The sequence below is a fragment of the Zingiber officinale genome, chromosome 7B (assembly GCF_018446385.1).
Source record: "Zingiber officinale cultivar Zhangliang chromosome 7B, Zo_v1.1, whole genome shotgun sequence".
Classification (NCBI taxonomy): Eukaryota; Viridiplantae; Streptophyta; class Magnoliopsida; order Zingiberales; family Zingiberaceae; genus Zingiber; species Zingiber officinale.
Genome location: NC_055999.1, coordinates 437981 through 451189, shown reverse-complemented (window position 1 = coordinate 451189; position 13209 = coordinate 437981). Strand labels below are relative to the sequence as shown.

General features: G+C 38.8%; 2 protein-coding genes and 1 pseudogene across 2 annotated transcripts; 2 read left to right on the top strand and 1 right to left on the bottom strand.

The window, feature by feature from the left end:
* Window positions 1-387: 387 nt before the first annotated feature.
* On the top strand, window positions 388-7324 carry LOC122004869 (la-related protein 6B-like). The gene is made up of 10 exons (XM_042559695.1): window positions 388-853; window positions 3096-3177; window positions 4561-4655; window positions 4758-4829; window positions 4915-4994; window positions 5066-5162; window positions 5650-5697; window positions 5781-5849; window positions 6359-6499; window positions 6725-7324. The coding sequence occupies exons 1-10, from the start codon at window positions 419-421 to the stop codon at window positions 6989-6991; spliced, it is 1386 nt and encodes a 461-aa protein (XP_042415629.1). The 5' UTR covers window positions 388-418; the 3' UTR covers window positions 6992-7324.
* A 784-nt stretch (window positions 7325-8108) lies between these two features.
* LOC122004870 lies at window positions 8109-9662 on the top strand (annotated as a pseudogene).
* A 1676-nt stretch (window positions 9663-11338) lies between these two features.
* LOC122007380 lies at window positions 11339-12951 on the bottom strand. The gene is made up of 3 exons (XM_042563250.1): window positions 12880-12951; window positions 11912-12012; window positions 11339-11825 (listed from the first exon to the last, which is right to left on the bottom strand). Exons 1-3 carry the CDS (start codon window positions 12949-12951, stop codon window positions 11339-11341), a joined length of 660 nt encoding a protein of 219 aa, XP_042419184.1.
* Between the last annotated feature and the right edge of the window lie 258 nt (window positions 12952-13209).

Below are 13209 nucleotides of genomic sequence, written 5' to 3'. Positions count from 1 at the left end.
TTGTTATTGAATTTCTAGTTTCAGAGGTCTTTTTATAGCCCCTGGAAAACTATCTGTTTCTTAGAGGTGCCTTTAAGAGGATCCAAGGTACCTACAAGAGGATAAACTTTTATCCACAACTCAACATCGCTGCTAACAAATGTGCTCGGTTGAAGGTATCTTCAATGAGCTCAAAGATACCTTCGCATTATTTATGTGTGGTGCCTCCCAAGCCATTAGAAATATCTTACATGAACCAGATAATTACGAAGGCACAAGGGTGACGTGGGCATATTTTTTACATGTACGGAGGTTATGTGACAGGCAGAAAATCCAGATGGTAAGCCCTCAACGAGGACGGGTGTCAGTCACTCTGAGACGGTTCAAAGCAGCGCTATAAATAATGGACTCATTGGAGCCCAAGTTGACTCCGAGATCGATGGCCGAAGAAATCCTGGAGCAAACCCTAGGAACCCACGAGGCCCGCGCCATGTCCTCCGTCCCCGGCGGCGGCGACGATCGATCTCCGATGGAGGCCGGAGATTCATCCCTCTGGCGGTCCCTCTCTGCCAGCCGCCTCAACGCACAGGCAGCAGAGTTCGTCCCTCGCTCCACGCAGCTCCCTGCTCCCTCCTCAGTGCCGATTCGCCATGGGCATGCTACTGCGGCGCACCCTGTGAAGCACGTATTCCACCAGGCGCCTCCGAACCCGACTTATTTTATTCCCAGCTCGAGTTCGTTAGAGTACTATGGGCCTGCGCAGCCAGGCGGATTTAAGGATCATGAGGGCGGACATACCAGCGCTGATCCTGAACGAACCCCTCAGGAGAGGGACGGAATTCCAGAGGAAGTTATCCAAAAGATCACGAAGCAGGTACGGTTGACTCTGCCTCAAGCATTAATGAGTTCCTAAGTTTGATTTCCTTATCGATATTGGGTTCATGTATGATATACTAGAATTGACATTCCTCGAAACATACACGGTGTTTCATTGGTTTTGTGAGTAAATTTAGGAGACAAACCTTTTGAACTGCTTGAGTGTTACTAATACTACAACACGTGTTGTTTGATAACATAACATCTAGTAGAATTATCAAATATTACTTGTTTGATAACACCACTGTATTAGACATATTCCAATTATTTAGCTCTCATATGAAGTTTTGTCATTTACATAGGACTGGTTTACTTGGAGAAAAGGGAGCAGAGAAACTCTAGTTGATAGAAAGATAATTCATTTTTTTAGCAGTAAATAACCAAGTTTTTGATCGTCCATATTTTCTTTCATCACCAGTTGTCATAGGGAATAGATCCTTAGTGGTCATTTACTTGGATGGAAACATTGTTTGTCGGAGGGTGTTAGAACATCATTTATGTACATTTTTTGTCCTCCCCTTCATCTTCCATCCAAAGTGGACCATAATGTATGATGTTTAGAAACAATCAAGGGTAATATAGGTGAGAAAAATAGGAAAGGAAGGAAACTGATGCAGAGAAAACAGAAGTAAGAAATATTAATAGAACAATTGAACCCTTTATTTCTTGTTTCTATCAAATACAAGTGGAGCAAAGAGATAGGATCTAGAAATATGTACCTTGCATTGCCATTATATCCACTACTGGTAGAATGAAGGAGAAAAGGTTGTTTGTTCATTGCAGCCACTTATCCAGTTTTGGATGAAATGGAAGAAACTATGTTCTTCGTATATCATGAGTTTGATCAAACAATAAATAACAAACTTTCTCTCATCTTCTTGTTCAGCTGTTACAGTCTAAAATACCAGGTTGTCACAGTTTCAATTTCAGTGTTTCTATTTCCTTTGTTTTAGAATCTTAATATAAACAAATATTTCTAACTTTTTAACTGTTAAACATATCCCTCCTGGGGTTTGTAATACCACACAATATTTTTGTTTCTTAGTCATTTATTTGATTTATGATCATTATCATCTTATTTGCTTCGTTCCTTTTTCAGACTGGCAACATTTTTTTTCTGTCTGTGTTTGTCTTATTTGCTCTCCTCAGTTCTCAGCTCTTTATACAAGCAGATTGCTAAAACTGGAAAGAAGACATATGTAGCTACGTATTTTTCTTTGTCCAGCAACTTTTCTCCAATTTTTGGTGAAACGGGTGAAAATATACCTTCTTTTAATCCTTATGGGTGAAGGAGATAAGATTAGTTCTATCCATTCTAGCAACTTGTCTACAGTTTTGCATGAAGTGGAAGAAACTATACACCTATCCTTCCATGTCATGATTCTAAGCCAAACAATGAAAGACAAACTTTCTTGTCTGCTTGCTCAACTCTAACCACCAGGTTGTGACACTTACATTTTCAATGTTTTTATGCCCTTTGATTTGCAATCTTAATATGGACGTGCATTTCCATCTTTTGAACTGTAAACTTATTCCTCCTAGTGTTCCTATGATCATGTACAGAGTATTCTATGTTTTATCCAGTCATTTTATTTCAGATCACTACTGTGTTATTTTCTTCTTTTCCTTTTCAAACTAGCTACTATTTCTTTTCTTTCTGTGTTTGTGTCTTATTTTGCTCTCCTTAGTACGACAGCTTTTTTGTTTAAATAAGAATGGGATATGGGAAAAGTGGCTTTCAGTAGGGTTTAATAAATGCTCAAAATGGTTAATTGCAGAACATATAAATATACAATACTATGCTTCTTTACATGTTAGTACTTTATCATTACCATTTAATATGAAGTTGATTTTAGCTAAGATGGCCTTCTTATTTGTTAAGTTTCCAATTTGGATCTAACATTCTGCTACTATGCATAAATCTCTTTATGATGGAAGAAGTTGAAGTTCCCTTGTTGATGTATTGTGGTCGTCATCCTTCTTGATCATTCTGCACCATAATCCAGCCTTTTTCATCCTTCCAAATTACTAATCTGTTCGGCTTCCACTAAGTTTATCATCATTTATGCCCTAAATCTTTGTTGAACTAAGAATATCCATGTACTCTACATCAAGTTTTTTGAACCTCCATTTTATTGTGTCAAAAATGCTCACTTTTTATCAGTTGTATGCATTTCATTGTATAATTATTTGTGACGTAATCTGTCTCTTCTTGAAACAAATATTTTTGTCATGGACAGGTTGAGTATTATTTCAGTGATGCAAACCTTGCTACAACTGAACATTTGATGAGGTTTATCAGTAAAGATCCTGATGGATTTGGTAAAAAAAATCTTTGAACATTTATTTTGTTCTTTTTCTTGTTGGCTTTTATTGTGATGTAATAAACTTTGTGGCTTCTTTTTGCAAGGAATGCCTTGATTGTAGATTTTTTGTTTTTAAGGATGACCTAAAGCTACTGGCCACAACCCAACTCAATTGTTGTGTTGGTCAACTGAGCTTGGTACCTTAGTTGCAGTAACATATTTTTGTTCCTTGATTAATTATCATAAATAAAATAATCACTATGCTGCACTTGAATTATACACTATCGGAAAAGGTTCAAAATTTCATTTAACTGTCTGATCAAGATGGTATGATATTGGTATCAAATTTTCAATATGTATGATTCACAATAAAAGTCTAGGTTAGATGCCTCAATCTAGTTTGTTCCAACTTCATCCCTCTAATCTCCTTATGCTTAACCAATTTTTCTTCAAAAATAGAAAATATATTAATTTCATAGTCAATTGAGTTAATACTGGTAAAAGTTTTATATTTCCCTATGCTGTTCTTATTTAGATTATTAGATTCATATAGTTTATAATCATTGTTATGTTTAAAGTCGTGAATCAAGCCAAAATATCTTTGGTTGAGTACTTTTTTTTAAAAAAGGATCTGAATTAGATTAATGACTTGAACTCAGTTCTACAGGGTTTAAGACAATCTCCGTGAGTTAATTTCATTGCAAGGAACACATCCTTTACATAGGAGCAATAATGATTTTTTCTCGGTAGAGATCAGTAATGCTGCCAGATATTTTATGTTTTTTTTATATTTAAAAACTGAGTGAAATATTTTGATAGTATAGTGTAGACTATGGTTGGAAGTGTCGAGCCATGCCGATCAAGATGGGCGGAATATGCCACTTAGCCTACTGATTGGCACAAGACCAAATTCAATATAGGAGTGGGCAGAGATAGAGAGGGAGAGGAGAGACCGAGGGAGAAGAGGAGATGGGAGAAGGAGAGTAGTACTATCAAAGAGAGGGGCAGCGGTAGGTAGGCGGCCAATGTTGTGGACTTGTGGGTCGCGGGAGAGGAATCAAGGAAAAGCCCATGGAGAGTGAAAGGTGAATGGAATTAAATAATTTTAACCTTTTAAAAATACCAGCAAACTAATTGAATATCATTAATCATACTATCTTATGTTTAAACTTGGTTCATTTTAAGCATACAATCTATATATCAACATGACATTGACGCACTTAATTCTGCTGAGCTATTTAGCTGAAAAAATAAAACTTGTGTTCTTATCCACTTGACTGGTTATGCAAACAACATGGATATTCTGAATATTATAGTTTCCAAACATCTATGTTTGAGGAATTAAGAAGTAAGTTCTGAAGAGAGATTACTTAATCATGTGATTGCTTACTCTCTGCAGTGCCAATATCAGTTGTAGCAGCATTTAAGAAGATCAAATCCTTGGTTAGCAACAACTCACAGCTTGCTATGGCACTCCGAACATCATCAAAACTGGTAAGTTTATCTAATAAGCTACTTAATGCTCCTTGATTTTTTTGAAAACATTTCAAGTCTCTCTTTATTGGCTTTAGTCATTATATTTGAGTCAAATTACAGGTTGTAAGTGATGATGGGAAAAGAGTTAGGCGTCAACAGCTATTTACAGAGTCAGACTTGGAAATGTTGCAGGTGAGCATTTAATCTGGTCTATGGGCATTTTTCTGCTTGATCCTTGGTCTTATTCTTTTCACTTTTATCTTTTTTATTCCCCTAGTCTCGCATTGTTGTGGCTGAAAACTTGCCTGAGGACCATTGTTACCAGAATCTTATGAAGATTTTCTCATCTGTTGGCTGGTAAATCATCTTGTTATTTTTTTAATACTGTATGGATATGCTATTTAAACAACTTGATCTATGCTATCTAGTGTGAAGACAATACGTACATGTTATCCACCATCTGCCAATGGAACAGCTCCTGCAAATAATAAATCTACACGACTGGAAATGCTCTTTGGCAACAGAGTATGCATTTTCATCTTTTTGTCTTACAATTGCTAGGTTGCATTGTTAAATAAACATGAAGATTTATGTTATACATGACCACCCTGAAAAGTCTTTTCATTTTATCTGCCAACTACTAATACCATTGATTTAACGGATTGAAGATATGATAATTTACTACCCCATGGAAACGGGCTACATATTTGCCAGGATTATTTTGACTATGGGGAGCATTTTGACTATGAGGCCCCCAAGGAATGATGATACGATAGGATTGTTAATGGCTTAGGAGCAAAAAGATTTGAGTTTTGAAACTATGGGGAACATTTTGACTATCTTAAAACCCTGGGGACGTGTACAGCAAACCTATTCAAGGAAACTTCATTATGTTTGTCATGAAGTATATTGTTCTTGACTTGTAGTCCCATGCAAAATTCTCTCATTCAGCTAATGTATGCTGTCTGTAATCTTCTGATGACGTTCTCATTTCTTCTTTTTTTTTTGTCAGTTGCATGCATTTGTGGAGTACGAGTCTATTGAAGATGCTGAAAAAGCAGTATGCTTGATAATCCAACTGCCTTTTAAACATTTTGCATTTTTTAAGACTTAACCAGGTGACCATTGTTTTTTGTCATGCAGGTTGCTGAACTCAATGATGAGAAGAATTGGAGAAATGGACTCAGAGTTAAATTGTTTCATAAATTCTTGGTAATCATTGCCATTGATCATGTTGCTTTCACTTATTGTAATTCAAAATGTTCTCTTGATCTACAATCGCCATTCTCCACTTCCATATCAAGGGCTAGTTTTAGGTGACATGGAGATTCCAAGCTGTCTTGCAAATTGTTATTGCAACTCTTATGATAATTTAGGTTATCTATGAAAATATAGTTAGGACTTGTTATGATCATTTAGGCTTATCTTGCACTACTATCCCGCACGCTTCCGCTGAAAACTATCTCAGCATTTCTTTTCCTGAGCTGTATTGCATCCATTCACACGATCCAAACTCATGGCCACAACAGGTCCTCATACTAGGTCCTCTACTAAGTTAAAAAAAAAGTTTTTTTTTTCTGATAAAGTTTCTTATTTATTGATTCAGCAAGTCCCGGTTTTTTTATTATTTCTTTCTTTTGTTTTACTGGAGTTTATGCTTAGTCAATGCATGGCTTGATTTTCTTGTACAAATGTTTCTAACTGTTATTTATTCGAACTAGATGAAACATGGGGCAACTCGAGGAAGAAGGGGACAGGAAGGTGATTTTAACGGAGAGGAGGATGTTTCAACATCAAACCAATCAAATGAAAAGCTGGTTGGTGATGCCTATCACTCATCTGATGTGTCACATGATCATGAGGTAAGCATGCTCGATTCATTTGCACAATCAACTTCTACGTTCCTATAAATTTTCTGAGCTTTCTTTTGGTTTTGGTCAATATTGTCTGCAAAGTCAAATTGACCTTCGAATATATCTTCTTTAATAAACCTGAAGCAATTTTACTAGATATCAGTCATTTTGTAGCTGTTCAAATATGATATTCTAGGGTCTATTTTCCTAACTCTGGTTAAATATGTTGGACAGAATGATGAAAATTTCAATGAAAAAGATGGTGCACTAAGACGAGGGAGAGGCCGGGGCCGTGGAGGGAGACGAGGGCGCGGCCAACATCAGAACAATAACCGTGGAGGAGGCCATCTGGTTGGCACCCCACCATCTAGTCATTCTATCCATTCTGATCGCGAACAACTTGTTGCTAACAAGCAACCTCCTGGTCCTCGGATGCCAGATGGTACCAGGGGATTCACACTGGGTCGAGGGAAACCAGTAATCTCAACTAGTACAGTCTAGAGGCATTTTACGAGTGTTCCTGTTTACCTTTTTTTTTTTTTTGCATGGTAAAAGACTCGTATCAGCCAATCCACGCCTCACAGTGCCACTGTTGGTTTTGGTGCCAATACATCCATCAGTGGGTGTTAGACTTTATTTTTTGGGGTTGAGCCTGAGTTGTTGGAGTATCTGTTATGGGTCTTTCCTTTTGATGGTCGCATCTCCAAAGGTTAAAAAAAGAAGTAAATAATAGGTTGGTCCTGTGCTCGAATCAAGTCACTATATTGGAACTGCTGTTGAACATAATATATATGGTCAATAAGGCAAAATATTGTCATATTATTTAGAGATAAAGTTTATATATATTGTTTACTTCGCAGCTTGTGGAATATTATTTTAGGGTTACATGCTTATTCACAGCTTCACCGATTTGTGCTTCAGTGCCTTTGGAGATGGGTTTGACTATCATTTCATCTCTGACCAAAATTTATTAATTAGTCTATTATGTGGTTGGAATCTCTCATTTCAGTCGATCTTCATCTGAGTCTGTTGATTTATCAACATCAATTTGATTGGAATTTTTATTTATTACTAGTATGATTGTACACACGCGTTGCGTGTGTAATATAATAATATAATAATTATTTAGGTCTTTGAAAATTTGAATTATTTAGATTTTCTAGTGTCATTTTTATAAATCAAGAATTAATTATTTTGGTAAGATTCTTGTAACGGATTTTCGTAAAAAATTATTTGAATTTAATATTATATTTGTCTTAGTTAAAAAAATTAAGAAAAATATTTTTTAACATCGTCGGCTTAAAATATTTATAGAAGTTTTTTTGATCATAGTGTTGTTAATTGTAAGATATGAGACTAAAAAGAATTATATATTTTTTATATAAAATAAATAGAGAAAATTAATGATAAAAAAATTCATAATAATATATTTTAGCTGGGTTTCGAACTCTGATCAATGATTATTTTTCAAAAATCACTACACTCTTTCCAGCAAGGTAGTGACGCTTGAGCATACTAATTCATATGCTAACTGCACTTCCTATTTATATATCATCACCCGCATCGCCATGAACCTATCGCCTACAGCAGTGAATTCAGCGAGAACAATATTAGTGCAATGGCAGTGGAGGTGGTGAACAAAAAGGTGGTGTTGAGGCGATACATAGAGCCAGGGGAGGCACCGACAGAAGGCCACATGGAGCTTGTGACGACGGAAACTATCATTCTGAAGGTCCCTGACGCCTCGCCCCCGGCCGTCCTCGTCAAGAACCTCTACCTCTCCTGCGACCCATACGGCCGCTTTCTCATGTCCAGGCCCCAAGGGGGTTACCCTACCACCTCTCCTGGCTCGGTATATGCCATTATCGACTAGCTAGCTTCAACTCCAACCAGCATTATCTTTTAAATCCTCTTCATCCTTTGCAGCCCGTGCCTGGTTATGGAGTGGCTAAAGTCGTTGATTCTACGCATCCGGATTTTAAAGCAGGAGACTACGTGTGGGGGTTGACTAGCTGGGAAGAGTACAGTCTCCTTACACCAAAAGAGTCCCTTTTCAAGATCAACTACAGAACCGATGTTCCTCTCTCTTACTACGCTGGCCTTCTCGGTGAGTTGCTAAGTCCCACTGGCCTGACCTTGATTCAGCCCATCAAGAGTGTGTGAGCCCAGGCTACTGCTATTGTGGTGTGCAGGTTTGGCAGGCCTCACGGCCTATGTAGGGTTCTATGAGATAAGCTCTCCCAAGGAAGGGGAGCATGTGTTCGTTTCAGCTGCAGCAGGTGCTGTTGGGCAGCTCGTAGGGCAATTTGCCAAGCTCATGGGCTGCTATGTGGTTGGAAGTGCTGGCGCCGATGAAAAGGTTATTTTTGACAGCATTTCTCATTTCTGAAAATCATTAATCTGACATCACTTGGACTTCAGGTCAATTTACTAAAGGACAAGTTTGGCTTTGACGAGGCATTCAACTATAAGAAAGAATCTGATCTGGATGTTGCGTTGAAAAGGTTAACTGACACACTGGATTTAACAACTCAATGATTAGAGAGATCGATCGATCGATTGAACGTACTCTGAAGCCTCCGATTTTAATTTGTTGTCAGATACTTTCCAGAGGGCATCGACGTATACTTCGACAATGTAGGCGGGAGCCATGCTCGACGCCGCCCTTGGCAACATGAAACTTCGAGGCCGAGTGACCGTGTGCGGAATGATTTCGCAGTACAACCTCGAAACGGTGCAAGGCATGCGCAACTTCGTCTTGGTCATTTCCAAGTGCATTCGCTTGCAGGGTTTCACCGTGCTTCAATACGGACACCTGTACCGGGAGTTTGAGGAGAAGGTCGTGAAGCACGTGAGAGAGGGAAGCATCGAGTACTTGGAAGACGTAGCGGAGGGTCTCGACTCTCGAAGCGGTGCCTGCGTCATTCGTGGGCCTTTTCGAGGGCCAGAACATTGGCAAAAAGCTGGTGGCTGTTGCACGCGAGTAATCTTAATTACTGCGTGCGTTTGTTACGAGTGATGTTCGGAACATTCGCTGATCGGATGGTTGTAGTCTTATACCTGTGGCTTGCTTACAACGAAATCTCAGGGCAACTGTAATGAAAGTTTATGGGAGGTTTTTAAAATAAAAAAAGTTGAATACAATTTTTTGAAATATTATAGATGTGAAGTTTGAGGTTAATAATTTAAGAGTAGTAGTGTAAATTTAATTTAATTTTTTTTATTGAAATTGATGTAATATGTATGGAGTCATATAACTATATGTTATGAATTAGATTGATTTTATCCAAAAGCATGAAGCTGGAAAGTTGGGAGATAATGGCTTCATTGATTGAACGTGGACTTCACTCTAATCTGTAAAGCAAATGATGTCAATGCCAGGCTAGGGAAGGTATCCTCAATGTTGATCCTCCGATGCTTAAGTCAGTTTCTGGAATATGGAGAAAAACAGAGCAACAGTAGTAACAGTAGAACTCAAGAATAACGCCTACCTTAGTCGATGAAGAACTCCCTTTATATAGAGCCCTGGAGGACAATGTGCGCGCTTCTCGAGACATGGGCATGCCCTCCCACATGTCTTATGAAAAGGCCTTCTCAGGAAAGTACGTCTGACACATACCTTAACAAGACGTACATATATTTGATGTGATAGTAAAAGCTTCCGTCGTACGATCTACTTGTCGACCATATCTTGTGTCAGTGACACTATCTCACAATTGATATCGAGAGATATTACAGTGGTCTTGTTGCTTGGGCGAGCGAGGTAGCCGCTCGACTGAGACTCTGTTCTATCCATGGCCGGGTCCCGCTACTTGGCCAAGCGGGGTAGCCGCTTGGCCGGGACTCCTCCGCTCTGTCGGCCATCATAGTTCTTCTATGCAGTGGCCGTATGGTAAAATATTTTCCCTCGTGTAGATCAGCTATGCGGTCTCTCTCGGCGTCCTGCTGCTCCGTATTGAGCGTCGGCTGTCCTACGTATCATCCCGAGCCAGAATGGGGTTCGGCTCAGACCCATCTCCTGTCGATCGGGGCCTGACTGGCCGACCGGCCACTACAATCAATCATCCTCCATTCAGCCCTTTGTCACCCTAGCGTTGGTCACCTTGACTTTGACCTCCACCCTAATAGTTGATCTCGTACCAAGTAAACCTTCCTATATGGTCACATCATATATCACAAAAAATTTCACCTAGTGCATCTCTAATGCCATTAGAGAGCTAAATGAGATTTTTTTTATTCTAATATATCACATCAATAATAATATAAAATATTATTGAAACATAACTATTAGTTGGAGCTCTAACTAAATTTATTTTATTCAATTCATAACATAAGTTACATGATTTTATACCTATTATATTAATTTAGATACAAGAATTTTTACTCAAAATATGAATCTCAAATCTCATCTTTTTAATGATTTAAGACTTTTTATTTAATTTTTAAATGTGATGTGATATATTAGAATCATTAAAAAAACAAATCATTTAGAGAACTGCAACTATTGAGATGCCCTAAGCTATGGACCTTGTGATAGGCGTTGAATAAAAGTTCCAAGTTATTTGCAAATGACAAAGTGTATTTATTACATGCAAAGTTTTTGTTCCGGAGCGCGCAGTTTCTAACCAAACAGAGTCCTCATCTAGATCAATTCTGTTATTTTGTTTCAAGCACTCAAATTTCACATTTTCTTTTCTAAAATAATTAAGCACGATATGAAGTATGAGGAGGAGGAACAAATTAAAGATCCATCCTCAAGAACATGACCATAGAGACCACCAAATTAATCGCAGGCCAAGAAGAATTAATTAGCACTTAATTCAGCAAAAAAAAAAAAACTTAAAATAATCAATCTTCTCCCGCCATTACCATTCTACAGAGAGGACTAGGCCCAAGCTTCTTCCTCTTCATGGCGTTCCTCTTCCTCATAAATTCCATCTGGTTCCTCCTCTTCAGCTGCATCATTGCTTCCTCCTCCACCACAAACCTCCTCATCAACGTATCATCTGTCAGTGACTTGCCCCTGAAAACTCTCCTCATTTCCACTGGATTCGTCGTGCCGACGACCCGAGGCAACGGCAGCGCAAAGGCTTTCGAGCTCGGATAGCTGAAGCTCCTTCTCGGGGGAACATCGGTGCGAAACACCTCATTGTAGGATGAGATCGGAGCGCAAAAACACACTCGAGTGAAGGAAGACGCGACCTTCAAAGAGGAGCATTTCCTCAACTTTGACTTGCCGGTGTTTGCTGAATCCATTCTGTGTTCTACTGCCGGAGACTTTCTCACACTCTTCCATACAATCACAACCTCCATCAACCTTTGGTACCATGGCTTTCTGGAAAGATTGATCGAGTAAAACGTAAAATTATTACTAAGAAAGTATATTGCATTGATTGGCAAAGAACAAGAATTACAAGTTACTTGGGATCGACCTTTCTTGACTTGTCTGTGGATTCTTTTGATCTTGCATTAAGAGGGAAGGAATGCTCGACAGAAATGGAGGGGAGGGTGATGGAGCTCATCTGTGGATTCAAGTCGCAAGGATTGAGCTGTTCAGTGTTAAGAGACTCTGAGCACAGAATGCTCCTTTTCCTCTCCTTTCTTTTGTTTATTGTGCGACACTTTTGCTTTGGCATGATTTCGCAGAATGAGAGGTTAACCAACAATTGGAAATATGAAATCAAGGAGGAAAAGTTCTTGTCTCTCTTTTGCTAGAAACCATGAGGACCTTCAAAGATTAAAGAACTAATTTATCCACTTGGTGCTATGCGGCAATGCTGATGTGGGTCTTGCATGCTTAGGTGTTGTTGCTGTAACTACAAACACTAATTATAAGTTAATCCTATTCTAATTCCTTTTTGTAGGATACAGTTTGGATGATGATCTGTAGGTTACGTTGTAACTAATACAGATCAACAAGGGAAGACATGATATAGAGAAATTTTTTGCCATTCATAAAGGAGAATGAAAGAATAATAGGTAGAAATATTTTGTTTTAATAATGTTCCTGTCAAGAATGTGCTTTGAAAGTTGACAAAGTGAAGACTCCACGTAAGCCTACAACACATAGTTGTTAATACTGGATCGGGAAGGAGTTCCCGATATTGGTCTTCCAATGCTCAAGTTAAGTCAGTCTCTGACAAGTAGAAAATGAATAATTGTAACTAAAGCGTGTAGAAAACGAAGTTGGCATACCTCCGCTTGTATATGAAAACATCCTTTTATAGTATCACCATAATGTTCGTGCAGACCCCACAGGTCATCCGAGTTGGTAAGTAGTGGTTTGTTTGCCACTTGAGAATGCGGGGTCGGACCGCGGGGTTGTCGGGACGTAAATCCCCGGACCCTGTGTACCTCACCCCACCCACTACTTGTCTGCTGTGATTTACCTCCTTCGTGATGGTCTGGGGTCGGGTGCGGCGGGGGAGCTGAGGGCCAGCGATTTTTCCTTTTGCCACCATAGTGTTCGTGCATGCATCTCGTAGTATAAACACATTTTCCTATGCATCTTAGAAAAAGATAAGTCAAATAGTATCTCTGATAGTATTCCTTAAGTAGTCATGCAACTTTCTGATGTGATAGCTTAGAAGTTTCTAAAGTACAATTTACTTGCTGAACATGCTCTGCTGTCAGCGACACAAACTCCCAAAAGGATATGATGAGATAGTTATTAGTTAGTAACGAGGTTGACCGGTTGTTGCTCGGTCGAGTAGTCCCCA